The sequence below is a fragment of the Drosophila guanche genome, unplaced genomic scaffold (assembly GCF_900245975.1).
Source record: "Drosophila guanche unplaced genomic scaffold, DGUA_6, whole genome shotgun sequence".
Classification (NCBI taxonomy): domain Eukaryota; kingdom Metazoa; phylum Arthropoda; class Insecta; order Diptera; family Drosophilidae; genus Drosophila; species Drosophila guanche.
Window position 1 is genome coordinate 2,647,278 of NW_022995754.1, and position 25,120 is coordinate 2,672,397.

A 25,120-nucleotide genomic window follows, 5' to 3' on the forward strand; every position below is an offset into this window, starting at 1 on the left:
CCCCCCCCCCCCCCCCCCCCCCAAATCTGTATTAATGCAAATTAAGCTGAAAGGCCATTAGGGAAACCCCAGAGGCTGTGGCGGCGATGGTGGTCTCCTCTCTCTCTCTCTTGCCTAATTCATATTTATTGCGTTCTATTTCTCCCTCCTTCCCTCCTTCCTTCCTTCCTGCTGCCGAGCCTCTCTGTTGCTCTGACTCTCTGTCCGGGTCCGAGCATATGCTCGGACATGGCTGGCGGCTATACTCGTACTCGTATTCGCACTCGTAGAGGGACTGGGTCTGCCACTTGGGACTGGGATCTGGCTAAAAATTTACATAGCCAAAGTCGACAAAGTCGCCAAAAAGAAAAAAAGCAACAGCGAAGCAGAAACCGGCTTTCCAGCTCACACAGACACCGAGACACACAGACACAGGGAAGCTCACCCACATATGCATGCAGTCAGCTCCACACACAAGATAACAGATACAAAAGCTACAACAGAAACCGGCTTTTTGTGTGACCTAATATTCGAGAGTCAACAACTACTACAATACTTTGGCAAAAAGGCAGCAAGAATTCGCACAGCCAACACAGAGAATTGTTCCACGGAGTGCGATTCTCAGACTCTCGCTCCTGTCGCGCGATAAGATTAGAGCGCACGAAAAGGGAGCGGTGCCGCGGCAGAGGCAAGGCAAGGCAGCGCCTTCGAGCAGAGAGCTTTTGGATTCGACTAGCTGCAGGCTGGCAGGGGGAGCGTGGGTATGTGAGTGTGTCTTGGCCTGTTCTTAACCTATTCCACGCTACGCCTCCAAGTGAGAAAGCAAACAAAAACACAATTATACCGCTGCTTGGTCTCCGCCCTGCGCTCCCCTATCCTAAAGTCCCGATATGCCAGACCCTGAAGCTTCGTTTGAATGCCGAGGCCATCGATGGCAGGCAAGAGAGCGAGAGAGTGGGAGACACAGTGAGAGTTGAGGATGAAGAAGACATGCTAAAATCAAGAAATAATAAGCAGAAAAACGAAGCTTTTGATACACTTTCAAAGTAATTCGTTGACTCTTACTGCTACAGAAATATGTAAATATATGAAAAAGATTACTTTTGAGCCACTAATAACTGGCGTTTATGTTTAGATTATGTTTGCACTTAAAAACAGAACCTCAGAGATGCTTCCCCTCAGAGCGTGACCAACATCTGCTCATAGTCGTGGTGCCGCGCTCTAAAAAGGTGCTAAAATAACAAATGCCAATGATCGGATGGATGGTTGGATGGTTTGCCGGACGGGCAGGGAGGGCGGCAAAAACTATTCGAAGTTAACTCTTTATTTGCATTATTCATACACAATGTGTGATGCTGCTGGTGTCTGACTGCGTGGGCGATGATGTACTGTACAAAGTAGTGACTGCGAGAGCAATAGAGACAGAGAGAGAGAGAGAAGGTCGGGGTCGGTATTGGGTTCGTTTTGTGAGAGTGGAAGCTTTTAGAGAAGGTAGCAGGGGGGGCTGGGGCCCTCTTGCTTGTCGTCTACTTTTTGCACCGGCAAAAAAACTAAGCACCCGGCAAATGTTGTTGTTGTTGTTGCTGCTGCTGCTGCTGTTCCCTCTCCGATTCCGATTCCATTGCTGTGTGAAGTGTGTGTGTGGTGCTCTTGTGCTTTTTGTACATTGTTGTCTTTTCGTGTTGGCGCCAAACGAGAGTTTCTATTGTTTTTGGAAGGCAACGTTGCCACGTTTCACAACTTAGATTGTTGACGCGTTGTCACGTTTCACAGCTTAGATGGTTACATTGCGCTGGACAGTGTCTGCAATGGCATCACACTCCATCAAAAGCTCCCTCAACGGAGTCAGATCGTATTCATTAATTTTCAGGAGAGTCACTAGTGTGATCTCAACATAAGGGCACCCTATGGCACTGCTTTTGTTCTGCATTTGCAGATCCCACTTTTGGATCTGACTGAGCATAGCCCTCCGGCCCTGCTCTTTATCGGCTGCCGTTGGTTTAAGTTTTTATTTCGTGCAGTAATCCTCCAGTTTGCTTTGGTTCAGCTTCATGGTTTTAATGGCCAGCTGCAGCCTGGCACTGATCGCCCTCTGGCGATTCATAACACAGAGCAGCTTGAAACGGATTTCGCCTATCTTTCGCTCCTTGCTGAGTTCGGGCTTCAACACGCGACTCTCCATTAGGAGAGAATTTGGTTCAAGTCGTGTAAAATTAGAAAATTCGGGTAGTTCGACAGCAATTTAAAAGAATATTTTGCTCTCACAGCAAATGGTTTTAGGAGAATCTTCGTAGTCCGAGACAGGGACAATGTCGCAGCTGTCAATTCGAGTTTCATTCAAATTTTAGTTTCCTTTTTACATCCGTTCGAAAAACAACTCTAGGAACACAATAAAATTAATTTCTCTACAAATGAATCAGTCCCATAAGATGGAGAATTCTCGCCCAAAATCTCTGGCAAAGCACTCTGTGCCCAAGGTGCAGAAGAAGTCCCCGAGGGATGACTTCAATCTGTGCGGCAAGCCCAGTTTCATCGTTTGTAAGGGCCGAAGGATTCCAGACCTCAACGAAGTGACCTCAGACATCTCGGATCTTGAGCAGAAGCAGGCCGGCGAGGAGGCCATACTGAAGATCCAGAGCATAGTGAAACGTCAAAGCTGCATCATGTCATGGGTGGACTGCATTCTCTTCCGCAAGACGGAAGTCACCCAAGGTGTGAGCCAGAGCGCGGATCCGGAGACAGACGATTCCATTGGCAAATGATGAGTTTTGAAATTTTGAATGTGAAAGAAAGAAAGTTCATGGGAGTAGATCTCTCCACAGATGAATGTCCTGAGAAATCTTTAGATTAATATAATAATACTTTAGTTCTTCCTTGAGTTGTTTCATGCATTGGATGTCTTTCTGTTGTCGTCTCCCGCCACGAATCAGCTGTTCAGCCAGCGTTCAGCGACTTTTGCTGGTTTTGCTTCGATTCCAATTCGCCTTATCATTTTGTTTTTCATAAATATTTATAAGTGAGCACTTTTGTTTTTCTACTGATAGGACGTAGCGTATAGAATGGGTGGCATGCCTACACCCCGCACCACCCTGGGACAGCAACAGCATAGCGGGGGAAACTGATTAAGGCTCTGCCGCTGATAGAGATAAGTTTATATATAGAAATGGGCTGGCATACGATTCGATTGAGGAAACAAGATACCCTGTAGACACGATCCAGGGAGATTCCATGCCAGGTTCAAACTAAATTTGCTGGGTTTTTGGCGCGAGAATCTAAGCGGCCATGTACCGTACCCCTCCCTGTGGCACTCTGATTTACCTAGTTCTAAGCTCTGGCGGTTTCAAATCGTAACACTTTCACGCGCCGTCCGCCAAAAGGAATCACAGAAGCCAGACACTGGGTTGGGCTGGAGGGCCAGACCTGTCGCAGCTCCTCCCTTGTTCTCTCTCCACCACACAGATATACAGAGAGCGTTGCATGCCAATGTTTAACCCTTCACCGCCCTGCCCTGCCCTGCCATGCCTTGATGGAGCCACCCAAAGCAGGCAACAAAACTTCAACTGCAAAGGCACGCGACGCTGATGTGCTCTGTCGACGCACGCGGCGCTGCCGACTGCGAGCCCCATGTGAGTCGCGCGACAAGCACGCACAGATACACACTCGCAACACAAACATATGCACACATGTATACACGGCTATGGTAGATACAGCACATCCATGCACTCCCCTCCTCCACCGCCTTCACCGACAAGCTGCTTTTTTTTGCAAACTTTTTGCCGACGCTTTTTGTTTGCTTTACTTGTCCGTTGCTTGCTTGCTCTCTCCCTGTCTCTCTGTGTGGCTGTCTCTCTGTTCCTCTCCAGCTCTGTCGCTCTCGCACACAAACAAATTCTTGAGTGGCAGCCGCCTCTCTCTCTCTCTCTCTGTCACTCTCTCGATGTGCTTGTGTTGGAGCTGGCTGCATTTGTGGATTGGGGGAGGGAGCGTATTCGTAGTCGTCGCCTTTTTGTGCTCGCTTCGTTTCATTTTCGCTTCGTTTTTGTTGTCTGAGCGCGAGCGTCCGTAAAAGCTTTATGCACACATACATCCTCCCTCCGCCCGCCACCCGCCTACCCATTCATCACAATGTCCAACAACAACGACGACGACGACGACGACTTTTTTCAATTTCTTTTCTGTTCTCTCCCAGAGAAGAGTGCCGCTCCATTCTCCGCTGCCCAAGTCGGCAGCGACAGCGACTGCGACTGCGACTGCGAGCGCGCTGCCGCCTTCCATGGGGGTTCTTGAGCGTATGCAAAAGATTTTTGCACATATTCATCTTTTTGGCCGTTTTCGGTGCGTTTCGTGGAGCTCGCTGGCTCGCTGGCTCCTGGCTCTGACCGGGGTTCCCGCAACATTTTTGTGCGCCATCTGAGAATTTTTTAGCGCGCTCTAAAGACATTTCTGTGTTCCCCCGGTGTTTTTCTGGTTCTCGTTCTGCGTCTTCATCTTTGCCAACAGATTCCGATACTTCCTACATCTGCGTCACGATATTCTCGTTAATTTTCGATCCCAGAGTGTGTTTTATTACGATTCGTTTCGCTTAACTTTGTCTCTCGAGACTGGAGCGTGTGTCTATGTGCAAATGTATCTGCAGTTGTAATTGTGTCTGTGAGATGCCCAAATAAATTTCAGCATTATGCTGAAAAATCTGTTTAATGTGTGTGTGTGTGTGTGTGTGTGCTGTGTCCCAAATGGCCTTGTGCTTTGGTGGATTTTAAAGGGTATTTTGCATGCGAAACAGATGTGCAGATTAGCTTGGAGTCGTAAGCGAAGCCCCTCCCATGTCAACGGATCAACGATCGTTTAATGTGAACATTATGGCAGCCATTTGCTGACTGACTGTAACCCGAGTGAATAGAACATTCAGGAAGTGCAGGACCCACAGCTTTATGGCTTGAACTCCCCCACATGTGTACAGCGCCATAAACCCCGTTAACATTGCCCGCAGAGCGGGGGTTACAATGGGGTCTACGAGCACTAATCTATTGACTCTCCCCGATGCGGTTCAACAATTTTTGCTCAACTATTCGGAACTTTTTTGTGCTTTTGTGCCGGCTGAATTGTGCCTCTTTCTGTGTCTGTTACTGTCTGTCAGCCTGTCCGTCTGTTGCCATTGTGCCCCATGTGGGCTGCCTGTGTACGAAGATCTGTCTAGCTGTGCCTGTGTGTGGGGCTCTATATCGCCATCCGTGGATCTACACCCGGCAGTTTCCCCCACTCTAAATGCAGTCGCCGTCGGTTAACTTTTATTTCGTTGCCGCCGCAGCTTTTTTCGTTGTTTTCTGCATTTAGATCGTATCGCTGGGGGTTTGTTTGTGCTCTGGTCTTTCCCTTCACACGTTGTGTATGTTTGGTTTTTGCTTTTTGTTGCGCCACACCCCCCACACCCCACTGACCCACCCCAAGTGATGGCTATCGGAAGCCTCGTTTTATCATCTGGCGGCGTTTTGAACTTGAAAATTTTGTTGTTCGCTTAGTTGTGCTCTCCCCCATCCACCATCCCCCATCCAGTGTCCATTGTCCTGCTCTCTCTCTCTCTTTCCATGGCGCTCTTTGCGCTCTCTTTTGGTGGGGTGGGGGGCTTTCGCTGCTGTTTAGACAATATGCGTGCCTCTATGCCCAAAGCACGCTTGTCTGATGTTAGGAATAGAAGAGCACAAAGGGGGGTGTCTATGGGGAGTGGGTGCTGTCTGCGGTTGTTTGTCTGCAGTATCTGTGTGTGTGTGTGTGTGTTCGCCATGTGTTGAACTTATTTTGGCAACAGGAAGTCAGATAACACGTTGAGGCGTAAAACCAGAATCGAGCACCCAGAACCGAGCACCGGGAAACACGCTGAACTCCCACCCCGTACCCTATAATTAACTTGGCTATTAGCCCAGTTCTGACATGTGGGTAGCTTTTGGTGGCGCAAGGATAATCGCATCCTTAAAGATGCATAAAAAGTGTCTACCAGAAGCTGCCCACAGACGACCTTGCCCCCTGCCACATGCTAATAATGATAAAATGATTTGCTTTGTTTCTTCCACGATTTTAGGTGCTTTTTGACTGTTTGGAACATTTTTAAAGATTACGTTAAAACGTTGTTGATACTTATTGAAATATTGTTTTATTTAATTGAATAATAATAATAATAATAACTATAATACCAACGATATAATACGACAAACGAAGGCGAAAGAAGATCCCGTCAACATAATACAAATGAAATAATAATAATAAAAATAATAATAACGATAACAACTTATGTGCAATGATTTAAAATTATTATTTGAAGCGTTCTTATCACTTAATAAATGTTATAATTTGTATATAATTTCCATCAATCAATTCTACGACAAAAAGAAGGAGAAGAGGAAGAAGGAACAGCAACAACAACAACAACAACAACAACAACAACATCAAGAGGAAATAGTACAACAAATTAAAGTTAAATCTTCAGTTGTATGGAAAAACAAAAAGTGATTTTCAGTTAGTTTCTCAAAATTTAACAAACAAAATTCACAACAAAATTTGGAATACAACAACAACAACAACAACAACTACTACAGCAAACACAGCAACAACAACTACAACAACAACAACAACAGCAACTACAACTACAACTACAACAAACAAGCAACTACAACAACAAACAAAATAATAAACAAATAATAGCGTAGATAAAGTAATAATAAAAGAGAAAACTGTAACCATAATACGAGAAACCGCCAATAAAAAAAAAAGAGGAACGAAGGATAAAAACTAACAGAAGCAACAAAAGGAAACAGCCAATAAACCAGACCACAAAGCAGATAGCAAAACGGAAATAGTAACAGTAAACCAAAACGAAGAAGCAGCAACAAAACACACACTGAAATAGAAATAGCAACAGAACAAAATCAAAAGAAATAGCCCCCCGCCCCACAGCCAGCAGCCTCCAAGCAGAGCCCCTCCCCCACACAACCACCAAAAACACCAAAAACCGCAGCCCAGAAAAGCGATAATCGTTAAACAGGAAAATAGAAAATAGCAAAGCAAAAATATAGCAACGAAACAGCAACAGAAAACAGAAAAGCAACAGCAAAACAGCAAAACAGCAAAACAGCAGAAGTGAAAACTGAAATTCAAAAACAAAAGCCCAAAAAAAAGGAATACAAAAATAAAAAAAGGAAATAGCCAAAATTTGTTAAATTTCTTTTGTGTCTTTAAAACAACAACAAAACAACAACAACAACAACAACAGCCACAAAAAGCTAAACGGAAATCCATTGAAAAGCAGCAGCGGCAGCACAATTTTGTCGTTAATCAAATTGAAACTTTGTGTTAGGGTTTGAATTTTCGTCTTAGTCTTTTGAATTATTTGTTGAAAAAAAAACGAAACAACGCGGTCAAGAAAATGTTCTGAAAAAAAGTCTTGAATGAATGCAAAAAACTTTGGGAGTTGAAAAAGGAAAGGAAAGTAAAGGAAAGCCAGCGACAAAGCAAGGCAAGGAGAAAGGAAAAACATTAAACATTTCGCGAGTGAATACTAGGAAACAGTTTTGTGCCAAAGTTGCGCAACGTCGAACTGTACATTTGTGCATGTGTGTGTGCGGTGCGTAGCTGTAGGATCGGTAGGAGCAGCAGCAAGTGAAGGAGAGCGAAGAGAGAGTGAGAAAGGAGAACATCACAATATCAAATATAATATCCATATAAAAATTATCTCAAATTATTCATATCGTGGCAAAAGCAAAAGCAAAAACATACAAAAAAACATGTAAAAACAGTTTTCGAATGCATTTCGTGCGTATACAAAAATTAAAGCTAATATTAGTAGTGTGAAAAAAAAAAACAAAACAAAAAACAAAACAAAAATCCATTCAGATAAGCGGAGCGTTCTAAGCTAAAACCATCAAATTATATTACCATTTATGATAACACGAGTATTCGAAGCATCTTAAAAAAAAAACTATAAAAAAGGAGCAAAGGATTGGAAAATAGAGAGCGAGAGAGAGCGAAGGAGTTTTTCTGGCAACACACATTCCCCGAAATCCCATTTGGAACACACAACTTTTTGGATAAGGATAATTTGGATGCGAAATTGGTGAGTAACTTAATAAAAAATATAACTAAAAGAGGGTTCGATTAGTTTCACCTTTAAATGTTCTTAAAGTTAAGAACCTCGCCTGTGAAAATCCATACTTTAGGGGCATCGAAAGCGCATCTTTCACGACTAAAATGTACCCTGAGAGCACTTCTTTCCCCTCCTCCGCATGTGACATGCAAGGGGGTAAAAGAGATGGCGTGTAGTCCGATAAGGACAACATGCGTGCGCGCCAAAAAGTATGCAACAAAAAACGCAGTGCCAGCAGGCAGCAACACAGAGAGACAGAGAGAGAGAAAGAGAGAGAGACAGTATATAACAGCCTCCCATGTGTATATACTTGTGTTCTCCTCATCTACATGCAAATTTCATTTACGCGCAAAAAATTAATTATTGAAAAACTGCGCGACGGACACCCAAAAGAGCGCAGGAGCCCCAGTCACATATCCTTTTACCCCCCTCCACACACACTCGCACACACACACACACACTCACACTCTTTCGACCCCTTTGGCTGGCCATTAAAAATGATGCTGGATGGGTGGCTGGTTGGTTGGTTGGGTTTGGGTTTGGGTGCTGTGTCCATCGACAATCGAAACACAAAAGTCGAAAGGATGAGCGCCGGCAGCAGCGTCGCGCAGTCGGTGGCAGAGCAGAGGCAACCAAAAAAAAAGAGGAAGCATTACACATATTTTTTTAAATGAATTGAAATAAAATTCGTATATAAAAATGCCTCTGTCTGTGGTTCGGTGTGTGTGAGCATAAAAGTACAGTTGACTCCACACATTTTTAACGGCAAATGGCAGCAGGCAGCGGGCAGCGAGCAGCGACTGCGGCAGCGAAAGAGGCGTGGGCAGTGGCGTAGTTGTCCAGCGCAAAAAGGGGGTGGTCGGGCAGCCAGGGATGTGTCGCTGGACAGCAAGTAGCTGCAATTTTTTAATGGTTTTGAAGCTGCCCAAAAAGAGCGCAATTATATGTGCTCGCTCTCTCACTCGCACTCTATCTCCATCTCTCTCTCTTTGTATCTGTATCTCTGTGTCTGCACGGGGCGTACGTGTGGGCCATGTCATTAATGACAACTTTAATTTACATTCGTTAAACTCCTCTCTCTCTCTCTCTCTTTTTGCGCTGCGCTTGCACTTGGCAACAGTGGCAGCCACAGCAGCCACCCACTCAGTAGTCAGACCCTCCATAAACCCCACTGAAAAACCCAACGAACCGCACGGAAATTGCAATATTGCAGCTGCCGCGCAAAATATTTCTCTGTCTCTGCTGATTTTTTGCGACGTCATTGAATGTTTTAGTTGCTGGAGACTAGAGCAAACGTGACAATAAAATGAGCAGGGGCAGGGGCAGGGGAAGGGGATTGGGTGTAGAACATCAGAATTAATTGTAAGCTGGTGTTCATTTTTTGTTGGTAACGCCCAAGGTTTGCCCTCTTTTGTGGCAAGGTGACTGACTGCGAGATTTGGGGAGCTCTTCATTTGCATTTGGGGTTCGTTTCCCCTTAATTATCCTCTCACAACTTATTCAAAGTTTTATTTTATAAATATTCAAAACAAAATCCACGCTGCAAGCGAAAGTCCTGAAAGGCAGCAGCTGGGAGGAGCGTGGCCTGCCACGTGAAGGGGTTTGGGTATGCCAGAGAGCGCTGGCCTTGGTCGCTCTGGCTCTAGCTGCCACTTGACAATGTTGCATATGGGCCAGAGCGTGCTAGAGATAGATGACAGATAGACAGATGGATGGCAAAGACAGCTGCATGGATACACAGGCAGAGGCAGAGGCTCGGGCATGCCGGAAGCTTAGGTTCAACGAGAGTAACGGACCCGTGCTTCATGTGTGTGTGTGCGTTTGGCTGTGCAGAAATGCGGCCTGAAATGCTTTTGAAGTTGTCAAAAGTCAGCGTATGGTGGGGGATACACCCACATGCCACAGGCAGCAGCGATGAAAAGGATTTTTTGTGTTAACGCTTGCCTGAGCTCGTAATTAGCCGGGATACAGTTTAAAGGGGCACAGAAACGGGGTAGAAAGGGTTATGGAAAACCTGTGAAACTTCAACCATTGATTGCAGCAGAGAGAGAGAGAGAGAGAGAGATCAGTCAGTGGCACTGCCACATGCAAGCAGCTCCTACGGTCACGCCCACTTGCATCTGCAGATGGAGCCCCGAAAAACAAGGGAAAAGGAAAAGGAAAAGGTGAAAACAGCAGAAAAGAAAACAAGTTGAAATACTTTTATTTTGTTTAAAATAAACAAGACTCGACGGCAGGGGTCGAGGGTTGGCGGCAGGATGGGCCGCTGCATGTCAACAGCCTATCGCGAGGCAGCACGGGGCGTATGCGTAACATTTTTCATACGCCCCGTTCTGAGATCGTTCGCTCGTCTTTGCCAGGGAGCGGGCACTGGGTGGGTGGGTGCTGTGCTGTGGGTGCTTATCCGACATGACATGACGACGACAACAACAAAGTTGCCATGCAATAAACATTTTACCGAGCCAAAAAAAAGGATGAATCGCGGCAAGAAGGAGCTTGTGTGGTTGGGTGGCTTGTGTTTGTGTTTGTGTTGTACGGGTAAACAGCAGACGAACAAATAAGGCCATTAAAATATTTCACAACTGTTTTTTCGGCAGCGAGTTTCCACTTTGTTTGGAGTAGGGATGAACCCGAAACCGAAACCGAACCCCAACCCCAACCCTTTGCTGCCTGAAACCTGAAGCCGAAAATTAGATCAAAGCACAGAGGCTGTGGCAATCCGATTAGCCAGCAGCAAGAGGTATAAATATTTGAAAGAAAAAGCAGCAGCAAACGATTGGGCGGGGGAAAACCTTTTCATTAATGCATGCATAACCCTCAGCTCTCAGCTCTGAGCGCTCAATCCTCAACCCTCCCCACATGAATGTACAGTGCAGCACATAAATGTATGTACTACTTGCACGCCTGCCACTGCCGTCTTTCCCTTTGTTCTGCTGCTGCTGCTGGCTCCAAAAACTGCGAATGTTGTTCGGGACAAGTGCACCTTTTTGTCTGCAGCATAAAAGTATGTACAGTGCTTTGAGGCACAATGCAGCCAGACACACACACACACACAGAGAGACAGAGAGAGCTTGCCACTAACCCCAAGCAGACTGCCTGCGGAATGGTTAGGGCCATAAAATTTGTAAACCTGCAACTGCATTTAACTGCAGCGGAAACTTTGTAAGCGCCACATGACCCCTTGCTGTTACTCTCCCTCTCCCTCATTTGATTTATGGCCACAATTGCTTAACGCAACCCAAACCCCACCCAAATGCAAGTCTCAGGCGGGAGAATCCTGCCTCAAGTTCTCCTCCAATTCGACTTTCACCCACATTTCGGCCGTGCTGCTGTGATGTTGCATCTTGTTTGTTTACCCCCTACCCGCACAACCCCGCTTTCTGCTCGCTGCAACTATCTTTTGTCTGGCTGCTGTCTGCGCTGCAAACTTTTGTGCCCATAAAACTTCGCTTGCTGGTTGCAAAATTAAACGAAGGGGCCGACGTCTGTCTTCGCGCAGTTTTCACTTTCATGCCAGCAAAAACACACACAAACAAACAAAGCGAAAAACGCGATAAAGTTTATTAGCAGAGGCGGCGGCAAATACAAAATATTTAAATTTTTCGCATTTACATTTTGTCCCAAACTATTTAACGAGTGCCGCTGCCTGCCTGCCGGCCAATTTGAATTCGTGTTTGACACACTCCCCCCCCTGGAGGGCCCGCGACAACTTTGCCAGACGCTCAAAAAACGTCTCGTTTCCTTTCGGCCACTGCTCGAGGGAAAACTATGTCAAAACTCATTTAGTTCTGGAGGAAATGTTTGGCAGAACATCTGCAAGTGCTTCCGAGTGGCAGAGTGGCAGCAACGTCCATGTCTGGCAGCTACTTAGGGTCGCTTCGGTGCAAAAGGTGTCCGACCCGTGGTCCCCACTAATCCTATTACTTACATAAATGCCATTAAACGAAAAGACCCAGGCGGCGGCTGCAGCTGGGTTGGACCCAGAGCTGGGGCTGGAGGCAAGCTTGCTCAATGCTTTGTGCGTTGGGAGGACGTTTCCGCTGCCCCAAGCCTTGCCCCTGTGGTGTGCGTGCGGATTTTCACACTTTACGCATCGTCGGATTGGAAAACCCACAAAAGGAAAAGCGGGGGACACGGGAACACACACTTACGCACGGCTGCATTTTTGTCACTTGCCACTGTTGGTGTCCAACTAAGCCGCTGGCACACCTACACCGCAAAGATTTTGAACATATTTCGCTAAATTGCATTTCTGCAGCCATTTAAGGTAATTGCATTAGACTCGTTCGACACGTGGCATTAGGCGGGGCAAGGCGAGGCGCTTATCAGCGAAGTCGTTTTGTTTTGTGCACAGATCCAATCAATAAATCTGCAGTCATTCGTTTTGGCAAGTTGGGAAGGTAAACAAAATCAAATCGATAGGTTACTGAACCAAGAGGCAAGGCGCAAGCACACACAGGGGCACGTACACAGGCCCCAGTTGAACATATATCCAATGGAAAACAGCTGAATGCATTGGTAAACAACACACACGCACACAGGGAGAGCGAGCGAGCAAGATTCTTGGCAACAATGCAATGAAAGGAATTCTAAAATTAAACTACAAAAACTGCACAAAAGATGCCCCAGAGAGAGAGTGGCAGCAGCAAGCGAAGAGAGAAGTATCTGTGGTGCTGTGAGATGGAATTGTATCTGCTGAAAGTGCAGCAGCCAAAATGCCAATTGCTTCATTTCTCAAGGGAAGATTTTTGGTTGATTCTGCTGCTCTCTTTTGATTGCACTTTTATTTGCAAATTTGTTCACTCGTCATTTTTCGTGTTTTTCGTGTCAGTTTTTTGCTGCACGCGCAGAAACCTCAAAACAAAGCAGAAAATATTTGGGCAACAAATTAATGCTACAGCAAAAAGACACGATGTCAGCAAATGTATCATTGAAACATTGTACATAAGTATTACCCCGCTACACCTACCCTTTACCCTTTACCCTTTACCCCTGGCCCCTTTCCCATTTTGATTATTTTTAGTTGGTCGATTGTGGGGCTTTTTGCTGGCTTACTGCTGGCTTCATTTGCAACGACTGTTTATAAAGAAAGCAAAAAAAGAAGAATAGCAGAATTAATACACATAAAAAAGGCGCGTTGTTTATTTGTACAGTAATGCACACAGCCAGAGCAGACACAATGATTTAGTTAATATTTGTACACGCTTGCGGCTTGCCTGTGCCCCAGTGCTCAACCCAACCCGGAAAGCGGCGAACTCAAATGAACAACTGCACATTTTCTGGCACAATAAAAGCAGAGCGAGCTACCAGCTGTGGGTGGAGTACGGTAGGGGGGTGGGGTCATGGCCAAGCGGGGGTGTGCCGCAGTGCCAAATTGTAATTGACTTAACGGTGTTTGGGCATTTGGTCAGCAGGTCCAACGCTTGAGAGACAGTTGAGGTGGCACGAAGTAGTTTACGCTTCCTCAGGCCCTTCCCCCGCACTCCGCGCGAAACAAATTATACACAAATAAAAACGAAGCGAACGAAAGCGCGCGCCCGAAGTGCAGGCAGCAGGACAGAAGCAGAGAGGAGCAAAGCAGAGCGAGCGCTGCCCCAACATTAGAAGCAGCAGAGGCAGAGGGAGAGCAGAGCGAGCTTTGAGAGCGTAAGACGCTCGCTCTCACACCCATGCAGTGGGGCCGCCGCGCCGGCAAAAAGTTGGAAAAAATTTTGCAAATGTTTTGACTAAAAAAGCTTAGAGAGCTCGCTCTCTCACTCTCTTGCATTGGGGCTTCGCTCTCTGTTTGTCTCTCTCGAGAATCTGAGTTCAAGCAAAAGTTGGCGCGCTCCGCTCCCAGCGGCACACACAGATACCAATACAGGGACTGGCATGGGGCAAAGGCATTGGCAAGGCACTGCGAAACAGAAGCAGAAAACGGCACAAAACAGACGACGACGACATCGCTGAGAGTTGAGTTGAGTCTGTCGGTTACTCGGTTCGGATTCGGCATCTCTTTCGGTTTGTTATTTTTTGGCATTTTGTTCGATTTTTCCTCGTCGACAGCGACGACGACATCTAATAAAAAACGAAACGAAACGATACGATACGAGACGAGACGAGCAAAAAAAAAAGCTGTACACACATGTGTGTGGAGCGGCTCTCCCAGTGGGAACTTCGCGGGGCAGGCAGCCATCGAAAATAACCAAAAATGTAGTCGAACAAAATAACTGAAAATAAAACGCTAAAAGTGCAACCAGCAAAAGGAAGAAACAGTCGAGAATAGAATGGAGAACGTGCGAAAGAGTGTCGCGATTCAACAATAGAACACAATTTACATGTGTGCCGCACGACGCGGCGTATACGCAACGCTGTGGCAGTGGCAGTGTCAGTGGCAGAGGGGCAGCAAAGTGTGGAGTGGAGCCGCCAAATGAAAAGTGAACTTTTCTAAATTATGTATTCCAAATAATCAGAGACAGCGCAACGACAGCGAAACGTTTTTTGTGTGATCGTCGGCAGTTTTTGTTCCCTTTTTGCAGCATTGCAACTGCAGCAAACGACGACCCAGCGCTCGTGTGTGTGCATGTATCTGCCGCTGCAACGTGCATTGGTGTAAGTGAGCTACGAATTTCGGTTCGTTTCGGGGGTGTCTGTGTGTGAGTTGCGCCTGTGTTCGTGCCCGTGCCAGTGCCCGTGCCCATTGCAATTTTTGCAATTTTTTTGCTCGTTTCTAAGAGTATGCTGCTGCAGCCCCAACGCCGCGCTGCAATCAACTATTTGAGGTTAGTGCATGATTTCAGATACAGAATTATTGGCAGGAAGATCTTGCCTGTGCCAGCCCCCAAAATCCAGTCACACCTCCCCAGCAGACGCTGAATCAATATTATCATCTGAATCAAGGCCACTTCGAATGGAGGTGTGAAACGCTTAGCAAATCATTTTTGGGCGTGAGTGCCGCATAAATTCTCAGCCAATCAATTGAACATTATCGTAGGAATTTTTCAATTTATAAACTAAATGTAAATCCACCAAAAAAAAGTACTATAAAAAGAAGAAGGAAGATACACAACTTGGAGATGTTTTTGCGCGTAAATCAAGTTGACAAAATGCAAAAGAGATTCGCCTCGGGGGCGACACAGACACACGCACATAGGGTGGGGGGTAGGGTGTGGACAGCGGGGGAACACACACAAAACGGCACTAATGAGCAGCGAAGCTCCAAAGCAGAAAACTAAAAGCTGAAAGCCAGCAACAACATTTTTCGCCACAAATCATTTGCAATTTTTATTTGCTTTTTGCTCTCCGAATTTTGTGTGTTGTGTGTGTTTTTTTTTTTGCCTTTGCGAAATTCTCCCTGAGGCTAAATTCATTTATATTTTTGGGCTCTGAAAGAGTAGGGCACATCGGTGTGTGTGCGAGTGTGCGTTCGAGTATCTACGAATTTTGTGTGCGAATGTCTGCCCATAAAGGAATATGATGAATTATAGGCAAAAACGGCGGCAATTTTTGCACAAAAAACTAAAATCCACAAAATGTTCAACAAAAAAAAAAAGCAAGCGAAATCACTTAATTGTGTGTGCGTGTGTGTATCTGTGTGCCGTAGGTTTCGCTGTTTGCCATTTTTTGTTGTATTTTTGTTCGCTCATTTTTGGCGCTATGTATCTAACAGATACATCTCCAACACACAACTCCTAATGCATGTGTGGCGTGCTGGCGTCCATCCATCTGCCCCTCAGGCATGGGTTTTTCTTTCTTTTCTTTTTGCCGGTAGAAAAAATGTTGTTTGTCACACGACAGCGACGCCAGCGACAGCGATGTTGAGCGTTAATTAAATGTGCAGATATTTGGCAAAAAAAAAGAACAGATATCAGTGGGTAAAAGCCAAACAGTCGATGCTGGGAGTACCCTTTGGTGGAGGGATATTAGAGGTGAGGGTGTGGAATGTCAATGGGTTCAAAAAGTGAATTAATGGATGCTGCAGATGCCTGAAAATTACACTTTTAAGAGGAGGAATTAACGATCGATAGATAATCTTTGCTTGTAGCTAGACTCCCAAAATTAATCCGCCTTGAACATGCCCACATTAATGTACTATAACTATCAAAATGTGCACCCTCATTTGTGAGTGTATTCGCACAGGTGCAGCATACTCGTAAAGCAACTCCGAGTTGACAATGACAACAGCTAGCTGAATGCCTTTATTCAATCACTGCCCCAAAAGCGCTCCGAAAAATCGCCTAAAAAATGCCACAGCCACAGCCACAGCCCTGCCGATAAACCCTTTGCCCCCAGCCGTAGAGTGAACCCAAAAGGTAACCAAAATTTGTGCAAAAATACTCGACCGAGTACTCGTAAAATGCTGAAAAATTGCCCATTTGGCTCTGTTTTGTGTGAGTCACTTTTTGCCTTATTTTTATTTTTGTGGCGCAAATTGTTTTTATTATTCGCTCGCAGCTTGTCGTTGCTCTCTCCCGCTCTCTCTCGCAGCACTCGCAGAGGGGTACACTCGCACCCGTACCCGAACCCGTACCTGTCGCTATAGTTTAGGCGACGCTCGCTCTCTCCCGCTCTATCTATCAGTCTCTCTCCTCCTCGCCCTCTCTCCCTCTCTCTCTGTGTTGGGCAAAGCTTTTGTGTATTGAATTAGATTGCTGCACAAATTACGTTAAAATGTTTTTGGCGCTCGTTTTTTGTTGTCTTTCGACGTCGCGCAACAAGCGCAAAAAACTTTTTTGGCAATTTGTATATTTTGTTGCTCAGTTTTTGCTGCCTTAACCTTGGGAATTGTTCTTTTTTTCGATGGCTAGCTATGAGTTACTCACTTGTTAGACAAAACGAATGGATCACAGTGACAGCGCCATAAAAAATGCCAAAATTTGAGGAATACTTCTCAGCCATGGAGGCGCACTGAGGATGTGGCCGGTGGGTATCGCCCGTTAGGCAGCCGAGCCGAACGCTGTACGGGAAATGGGAGCAAGAGTGGGGCGGTAGGCCAGACTCCACCTACTTCACACCTGACAGCGCCACAACGAGACACCACAACAAGACACGAGCCACACCAAGCAGATACAAGACACAAGATACAAGTAACAAGACACCAGATACAAGTGCAGCGGCACGAGATACGAATGGTGCAAGATACTCGTACGTGCGAGTAAATGTATATTAATGGCAATGAGCGACGGCGTCATTGGCTGGCTCGCTGCTAGCCGCCATTTAAATAGAAATAGAAACTGAAATATCATTCTCCCCCCTCCCCTTAAGTGGATCACGACTCGAGTTGTGGGTGGGGGGTGGCAGCTGGGGCTGGAGCTGGAGCTGGCCATTGCGGCGCACATTTGACAACTTTCACTGGGCAGCAGAGCGTGAGGCCAGAAATTGGCAACGCGAATTTGCGCAAAAGATCAACAAAAAGTGGAGCATATGCAGAGTGCAGATAGCGAGGAACGAGCAGGAGGGACATACAAATGATTGCGGATGTGCGCAGATCTGGGTGAAAATGTTCCCATTAGAAGCGAGGTAGAAGATCGAAGTCTCCTTATCCTTCCAGACTGTTACACTTTATGCCGCTGCACAATTTGTGTACTCATTACAAGCTGTTAAAGAGGAGCAGCGGGCGCTGCTGGCGGCCCTAAACTCACCAAAGATAGTGCCACTTGGAAGGCGACCTGCAACGACAACGAACGCATAAATTGCAAATGCTGTCGCTCTGCCAATGGAGCGCAATAATTCACAAATAGCAAAAGGCAAAGGCAAAGGCAAAAGCAACAACGGGCAGAGGCCCGACGGCGGCAATGCATTTGACACGAAGTGCAATCGTTGCGAGAGCAAACACACAGCACAGCAAACCCCTCCCCGTCTCCCTGCTCCACAAGCGTGCATGTTCCGGACCCGCCAGCTCTCTCCACTGTTGAGGTATCTCACAGTTGCGTTCACTTACTCACTCACTCACTGGCGGGTTCAAGGTAGTTTACTTCGACTTCTCGCTCTCTCGCTCTCTTTTGCCGGCACTCGATAGCCGATTGACGACGCGACTGCCCATTGACCGTGCCGTGCCGTGCCGTGCCGTGCCTTAGCCATTCCCCCCGAGTCAACTTCTTGTAATCGCTGCTGGCGACACGCAAAGCGATTTTGAGTCTTGAGTCGATTCATTTCATTAGCAAAGTAGCCAGAGATTGTTTCAGGCTGCGACTCTGACTGTGACCCCTTTGCAGACAAGTCAATCAATGTGTGGGGAATAGCTCTCTTATCACATCGTAGACGGGATCAGAACATTTGCCTAGTCGTACCCTTGCTCCTCCTTAATGGATGTTGCTTGCGGGCCTAGCCTGGGGATATCTTTCTGCGATCGTGTGTCTATGTGCCTTTCCTTGTCCGTGTTTGTGTCTGTGCCGGGGCGCACGCTCTCCGAGACCTTGATCCCGCATTAAAAAGTTGGCACGTCGTCGTCATCGGCATCGTCGTCGTCGTGGGACAACAAAAAGAACACGGCACAGAGATAAAACCAAAAACAAAAAGAAAAGCAACAAAAAAGACAAAACAGGAACGAAAACGCTGGACTTGGGGTAGGCCAAGCCGCGGCATCTAATACACTAAAAGAACAATGCTAGATGTATGCCTATGTATGTGTATGTGTATGTATGAAAATATGTAAATATGTATGGGTGGGTTATAGAAATTCGATTCATAACAGTTAAATAATATATTTTTGTCTATGCATAGCTCCCTTTGCTGTGTGTGTCAAACGTCTGCTCAAAGTCGTCTTTACTCACCACAAAAAGAGTATCAGCAAGTGAGTCTCAAGTTAGGGCAGGGTGCGGGTGTTTCGGCAGTCGTTCGGTTGTTCATGACAACAAAGAAGGAGGCAGTGCAGGCATTTGGTCAACCATTTTGAGGGTTGGGGGGGTAGGCAAGCTGACTGCTTGGCTTGGCTGCTTGGCATGCGGTGTCCATTTGGTGCGCCACTCCTCCCAATCAGCCGCTGATGATCTTCATTGTTTTTAATTTGCCAGCCATTGCCAGCTAATGTTCCTCGTTTCCCCCCAGCTGCCAGCATGCGTTTTGCATACAAAAAATAATCAACAGTTATCCTTCTCTCCACTTGCAGTTCAACCAAAAAGGATTGATAAACAAACAACTTTGGAGGCCAATTTGAAAGCAATCAAGAAAAACCACAATTTAATTTCAACTAAAAACTGAAAACCAAAAGCCTCCTGCCAGCAGCAGCAGCGGCTACAAGAAAACAAGTTTATAAATCAAAGGAATAACAAAATAAATGTGACACTTAAGAAGAAAGGAATTTCAAATTTTGGACAAAATGAAGAGAAACAAATGAAGAGAGAGAGAGAGAGAAACAAAAGTAGCAGCAGCTAAGAAAGAGCAACAGAAAAATAACTACAAAAATGTGCAACAAAAATCAATAAGAGAGAAGGAAGAGTCCCCCAAAAGAGAGTGACAAAAGCCACCAGAAGAGAGAGAGAGTGAGCGAGAGAGAGCACTCTCCGGGTGTCTAGTCAAAGGACACAGACAGGCAACACCAGACAGCAACCAATAGGACATACAAGGATCGAAGAGAAACCCTAGAGAAGAGAGGCAGCGAGGAGCAGCACAATGGCAATCAACTTCTCGGCCTCGTTTGCGGCCTGCATAGCGGCAGGCCTGAAGGTGCCCCGCCAGATCATGTACTGCATCACACAGGACACGGGCCAGCCGTACGTTCTCTACAAGGACTCGCAGGACGCGGAGCGCAACGCGGGCGCCCTCGGTGCCAGCGCCGCTCAGTGGGGCAGCGAAATGTATCCCAACATCCAGCAGCAGGCGCAGCAGCATCTCAACGCCCAGCAGCAGCAGCAGCAACAGCAGGCGCAGCAGCAACAGAATGCGGCACAGGCGGCTGCCCAAGCGGCCGCAGCGGCGGCAGCAGCGGGCCAGCCCCAGAGTCCGCCGGGCGGTGGACAGGAGCCGCGCGACAATGGCAGCGGCGATGGTCGCCAGCAGCAGGTGTCGCCCTCGTCCAGTCCGTACCCCACGGTGCAGCAGCAGCAGCAACAGCAGCAGCGGGCGAATGCCGGCGGCGAGGATGATGCCATGAACCAGGTGAGTGGCGGAATCGCTGCCCGGAAACCAACATCTCACCTGCGCTTCCCCTTGCAGCTTCAGCAAAACTCCGCGCCAAATCAAAACCAAAGCAGCAACGATCCACAGCACTCCGGCTCGAATCCCGGGGAGGCGGGCAATCCGCATGTGCAGCAGAACGGGGCCGGCGGCGGACCACAGGGCGATCCCAGCAATGGCTTCCAGACGCCCGACTACTATGCACCGAGACATGCGGCGCCGCAGGGCGGAATGCTGGCGCCACCAGGCTTCCCGCCGCTTCACTATCTGAACAAGAGCGTCCTGCCGATGGAGCAGAACGGGGCAGGAGGCGGCGGCGGCGGCGGCGGCGGCGGCGGAGGAAGCGGTGGTGGCGGCGAGGCCTACTCGCTGCCGGAGCTGCTGCCGGGCCAACAGAATGGCCAGCAGAACGGCAACGGTGGACCGGCGAATGCGAATGCCAATGAAGGCGCCGCCGCAGCCAATGGAGGAGGAGGAGCGACGGGTGCCGGTGTGGGGGCGGTCAGCGGTGTGCCCACGGGCGGTCGAACGGGCAACGGTCCCGGGCGTCCGCACAAGAACAAGCCGCACAGCGATCTGCGGCTGTTCAAGTGCCTCACCTGCGGCAAGGACTTCAAGCAGAAGAGCACACTGCTGCAGCACGATCGCATACACACGGACGCACGGCCCTTTCCATGCTCGGAGTGCGGCAAGCGCTTCCGCCAGCAGTCGCACCTCACACAGCACCTGCGCATCCATGCCAACGAGAAGCCCTTCACCTGCCCGTACTGCTCGCGCAGCTTCCGCCAGCGGGCCATACTCAATCAGCACATACGCATCCATTCGGGTGAGAAGCCCTTCGCCTGCCCCGAGTGCGGCAAGCACTTTCGCCAGAAGGCCATCCTCAATCAGCATGTGCGCACCCACCAAGGCGAGCGACAGATAAATCCTACCTTACACAGATACAGATACAGATACAGATACAGATATAGATATAGGGGCTAGGGTTACGCAGTAATATTGACCCAACTTTTGGCATAAAACTTCAACAAGTTTCCCTGCAAAAAATCTAAATTTTTGACAATTAATTCTAGGCTAAGATCCATTTTGTGTTGCTGTGGCGATTGGTTGAGAGTAGAGTGGAAAAAGATATAGATACTGGATCGACTCTCAAGCAAGCGACAGATCAACATCGAAAAAACTCAAACAAAAATCCGTCTCTAGTGCAGCAAAAAGTTAGAAAATTCTCAGCAAAATTTGTATCTCAGCTTTAAGCCTCAACCCAAGCGCTGCTAACATTTGAACTTTCTCTCTTCCATGTACAAACGGAATGACACGTCCCCGTCCCCGTCCCTTACAGATGTCTCGCCACACCTCATCTTCAAGAATGGGCCACACCCGACGCTGTGGCCCTCGGATGTGCCCTTTCCGGGCGAGGAGAACGACACGAAGGGCGACATTGCCGGCGCTGGTGCCGGCTACCACGATGATGACTCGCAGGGCACGCCCGATGGCAGCGGGGGCATGCATTATCCGTCGTACTTCAAGGACGTCAAGGGTGAGTGATCTGCGAGAGTAAATGCATTCGAACGATCAATCCTTTAATTAGATCATCCCGCAGGTCAAAAGATACTGCCCGAGGTGCTGCAGCACATCGGCGTGCGTCCGGCGAACATGCCTCTGTACGTGCGCTGCCCCATCTGCGACAAGGAGTTCAAGCAGAAGACGACGCTGCTGCAGCACGGCTGCATACACATCGAGTCGCGGCCGTACCCGTGTCCGGAGTGCGGCAAACGCTTCCGCCAGCAGTCGCATCTCACGCAGCATCTGAGGATTCACACGAACGAGAAGCCCTTCGGGTGCATGTACTGTCCGCGCTTCTTCCGCCAGCGCACGATCCTCAATCAGCACTTGCGCATCCACACCGGCGAGAAGCCCTACAAGTGCACCCAATGCGGCAAGGACTTCCGGCAGAAGGCCATTCTGGATCAGCATACGCGCACCCACCAGGTAGTTGTAGCCTTGCCACAGTCTGCCCTAGAGTCTGCTGCAGCTTGAAGATTTCTAATCCCGAAACAACTTTCTTTGTTCCCACAGGGCGATCGACCGTTCTGCTGCCCCATGCCCAACTGCCGGCGACGCTTTGCCACCGAGAACGAGGTGACCAAACACATTGACAACCACATGAATCCCAACACCACCAAGGTGCGTCGCCAGCAGCAGCAGCAGCAGCAGCATCAGCAGCAGCATCAGCAGGTGCAGCAGCAACAACAGGTGCAGCAGCAGCAGCAGCAGCAACAGCAGCAGCAGCAGCAGGGCAACGTCCCCAATGCGGTGGCACAGGTCGCCTCCGTGGCCAATCATCTGATGAACGATGTCAAGAGCCTGGCGGCCCAGCAGTTCCTCAACAACAACAATCCCTCGGCGGTGGACAACAAGGCGAACATTCTGCCGGTGCGGAGCATAGCGGCAAATGCGGCAGCTGCCGCTGTCGTGCAGCAGTCGGTGGTGAAGAATGAACTGTACTTCCCGCAGTGCTATGGGCCGCCCTTCCAGCATCCCTTCCAGACCCAGCAGCAGCAGCAGCAGCAGCCACAGCAGCCGAGTGTGGCCCATGCGAATGGGGGACCCACGACGCCGGTGACTGTGACGGTGGCCAATTCGGTGGCGGCCGGTGTGGTGGTGCAACAGAACCCGTCCGCCTCCGTTGTGGCCCAGTGACATCCCACCACTGGAGCACCTGGAGCACAGCAGCAGCAGCAGCAACAGCAACAACAGCAGCAGCAGCAGCAGCAGCAACCGACGGCGCCCCAACAGCAACATCATCCGCCGCCCCCACCGCCACCCACCTCGTCCGCACATCATATCACGGCAGCAGCAGCGGCAGCGGCGGCGGCGGCAGCAGCAGCGGCCTCGCCCACCTCCACGCACGCCTCCTCGGTGGCGGCACCACAAACGGTGACGCTCTCGATCACGCTGCCGCCACCGCCGACGTCGCATCCGCCGCACCCAGGGCATCCGGGACATCCGGGTGTGCCCGGAAACGGAGGAGGTGCGCCCCCACCGCCGCCCACACTGACGCATGCGATACCCATCCATCCCCACATACACTCGATATTCGGATCTCTATGATGTCATCAGTAGGAAGAGGAGAACAGAGAGAGAGGAGCAGTAGGAGCAGGACTGCTGTAGAGGAAATCAAAATTGAGAGAAAAACACACACTCACACACACACACTATTCACAGTAATCGATAGGTTCGATAGGTTCGATAGGTTCGATAAGTTCTATAGATTGTAGACGCATACAAATTCTCTTAGTTTTTAAAACTAATCTTTAAACTTAAAGCCACAAAACCGAGTTTTGGCAAGAGGAGCTGCAGGAGCAGGAGCAGGAGCAGAGCAAGAAAAGATCGGAAGCAGATCAGCAGTAAAAACAGGACCGAGTACTAGTCTTTTCGAAAAGGACTCTAAACTCCTTTGATTACGAACCATGAACATCAAATGCAAATGGTGAACGATTGGGCGAGCTAAACAAAAAAGAGAAGCGCGAATGAGAACCAAACACACAACGTTATACGATTCCTTGTTTGATAATTTCGTTTAAGGACCCACACACACACACCACTTAAGACTACCAATACATCAAATATTTATACACACAAACAACACACAGAAGTTCGTCAGAGCAGGAGCAGGATGAAGCATAATTACGGGAAACAATCGACAAGAGTTATACGATTTTAGGCGTACCAATTAGCATACAACTCAGATAGAGTGACAGAGGGATAATGGAATGGAAACGAATATGGAATGCAGGACAGTGAGAGTGATACGGAGCGATAGATAGGGCAGCTATAAAGATGAGCAGAGAGAGAGAGAGAGAGAGAGTGAGAGAGAGGCGCTGAGCAATTTGTTTTTGATTTCGTTCTCCAGATATTTGTTGAAGTATTCGAATTTTTGTTAAATGAGTATGGACAAAAAGAAGGAAAAACCAACCCTTATTAGAAACTTCTAATTTCTTTTCAATTGACAATGTGATTTTTGTATATGCATGTAAAACGGCAATCTATCGTATAATTAATTATACAATGCAACGAGCAGAATAAGTTTTGTGGAAGGAAACCTTAGTGCAGTGAACTTAGGCTTCATTTGTTGTCTTCCCCCCACCCAAAACTAATTGTGTGTAATTTATGTTGAGTTATTATTTAGTGAGAGTAATTAGGCATACGTTTTAAACCCAAATATGTCCACACACAAACGAACCACAGGCAGAGGTAGAGAAAGAGAAGAGAGGCGGACATGGGATGCAATTTCAAATGTGACTCTTCGGGTGCCATACAATCGAGCAATAGTCAAAGAAAAAGATACAAATATCAACTGAAAACAGCATCTGAAACAACACTAAACTATCCCTGACAAAACCCCAACCGAAAACCCCACTGTGTGGATATAGATGACAAATTTAGTTTCATATCAAATTTTTCCAATGTACCGTCAAAGCATTTATGATTGTTATTAATCTTATAGAAAGGATGGAAATATCGCAGAAAATTAACTCTAGTTTAGTCGTTTCAACCCTTTTGCAAGTATCTACTCATTATTTAATACTATTTAGTGTTTAGCCAATTAAGTTGAGAGAGAGACAGAGAGAGAGAAGCAGAGAAAGTGCGCTCGGGCATACGATTTGTTTTCACTGTTTTTAGGCATACAGAAGAATTATCAATTATGTTTGCATATTATTATTATTTAATGATTTCAAAAATAAAACAAAAACACAATTATATTTTTTTTTCGATTTTCCTTATCAGTTTTTCTCCCCACCCAGTGTATAATTTTAAGGACATTTTTTGGCATTGAACACACGACAATTTTTCGGCTTGGACAGGCGTCTGGTTTTTGTGATACGAGTGGGGCTCCGTTATGGCAAAATGTTT

The 25,120-nt window shown here is 47.6% G+C and overlaps 3 protein-coding genes across 4 annotated transcripts in view; all 3 read left to right on the forward strand.

The window, feature by feature from the left end:
• The window catches only part of LOC117589411, a gene marked incomplete at its 3' end in the record, with an annotated part of 22,613 nt that extends 15,528 nt beyond the window's left edge, over positions 1-7,085 (forward strand). Inside the window, exon 3 of the mRNA XM_034281342.1 lies at positions 7,074-7,085. Coding sequence (XP_034137233.1) covers positions 7,074-7,085 — 12 coding nt within the window. The remainder of the gene's footprint in view (positions 1-7,073) is intronic.
• LOC117589413 lies at positions 2,339-2,852 on the forward strand. The gene has a single exon (XM_034281344.1). It carries the CDS (start codon positions 2,391-2,393, stop codon positions 2,739-2,741), a length of 351 nt encoding a protein of 116 aa, XP_034137235.1. The 5' UTR covers positions 2,339-2,390; the 3' UTR covers positions 2,742-2,852.
• A 7,747-nt stretch (positions 7,086-14,832) lies between the features above and the next one.
• Positions 14,833-24,943, forward strand: LOC117589409 (myeloid zinc finger 1). 2 transcript variants are annotated; one of them, XM_034281339.1, is made up of 5 exons: positions 14,833-14,874; positions 19,200-21,116; positions 21,546-21,743; positions 21,795-22,198; positions 22,283-23,084. In XM_034281339.1, the coding sequence occupies exons 2-5, from the start codon at positions 19,703-19,705 to the stop codon at positions 22,904-22,906; spliced, it is 2,640 nt and encodes an 879-aa protein (XP_034137230.1). In that variant the 5' UTR covers positions 14,833-14,874; positions 19,200-19,702; the 3' UTR covers positions 22,907-23,084. The 2 variants fall into 2 exon arrangements, with proteins under 2 accessions (XP_034137230.1, XP_034137231.1); XM_034281340.1 differs by lacking the exon at positions 14,833-14,874 and having other exon boundaries at positions 19,475-21,116; positions 22,283-22,441; positions 22,949-24,943.
• Positions 24,944-25,120: the final 177 nt, after the last annotated feature.

Excerpts from the sequence above, each read along its gene's own strand:
- LOC117589413 (XM_034281344.1), top strand. The coding sequence starts at position 2,391 with ATGAATCAGTCCCATAAGATGGAGAATTCTCGCCCAAAATCTCTGGCA.
- LOC117589409 (XM_034281339.1), top strand. The coding sequence starts at position 19,703 with ATGGCAATCAACTTCTCGGCCTCGTTTGCGGCCTGCATAGCGGCAGGC. Across the intron at positions 21,744-21,794 it reads GTACTTCAAGGACGTCAAGG|ATCATCCCGCAGGTCAAAAG; the intron begins GTGAGTGATCTG and ends TCCTTTAATTAG. Across the intron at positions 22,199-22,282 it reads ATACGCGCACCCACCAGGTA|GGCGATCGACCGTTCTGCTG; the intron begins GTTGTAGCCTTG and ends TTGTTCCCACAG.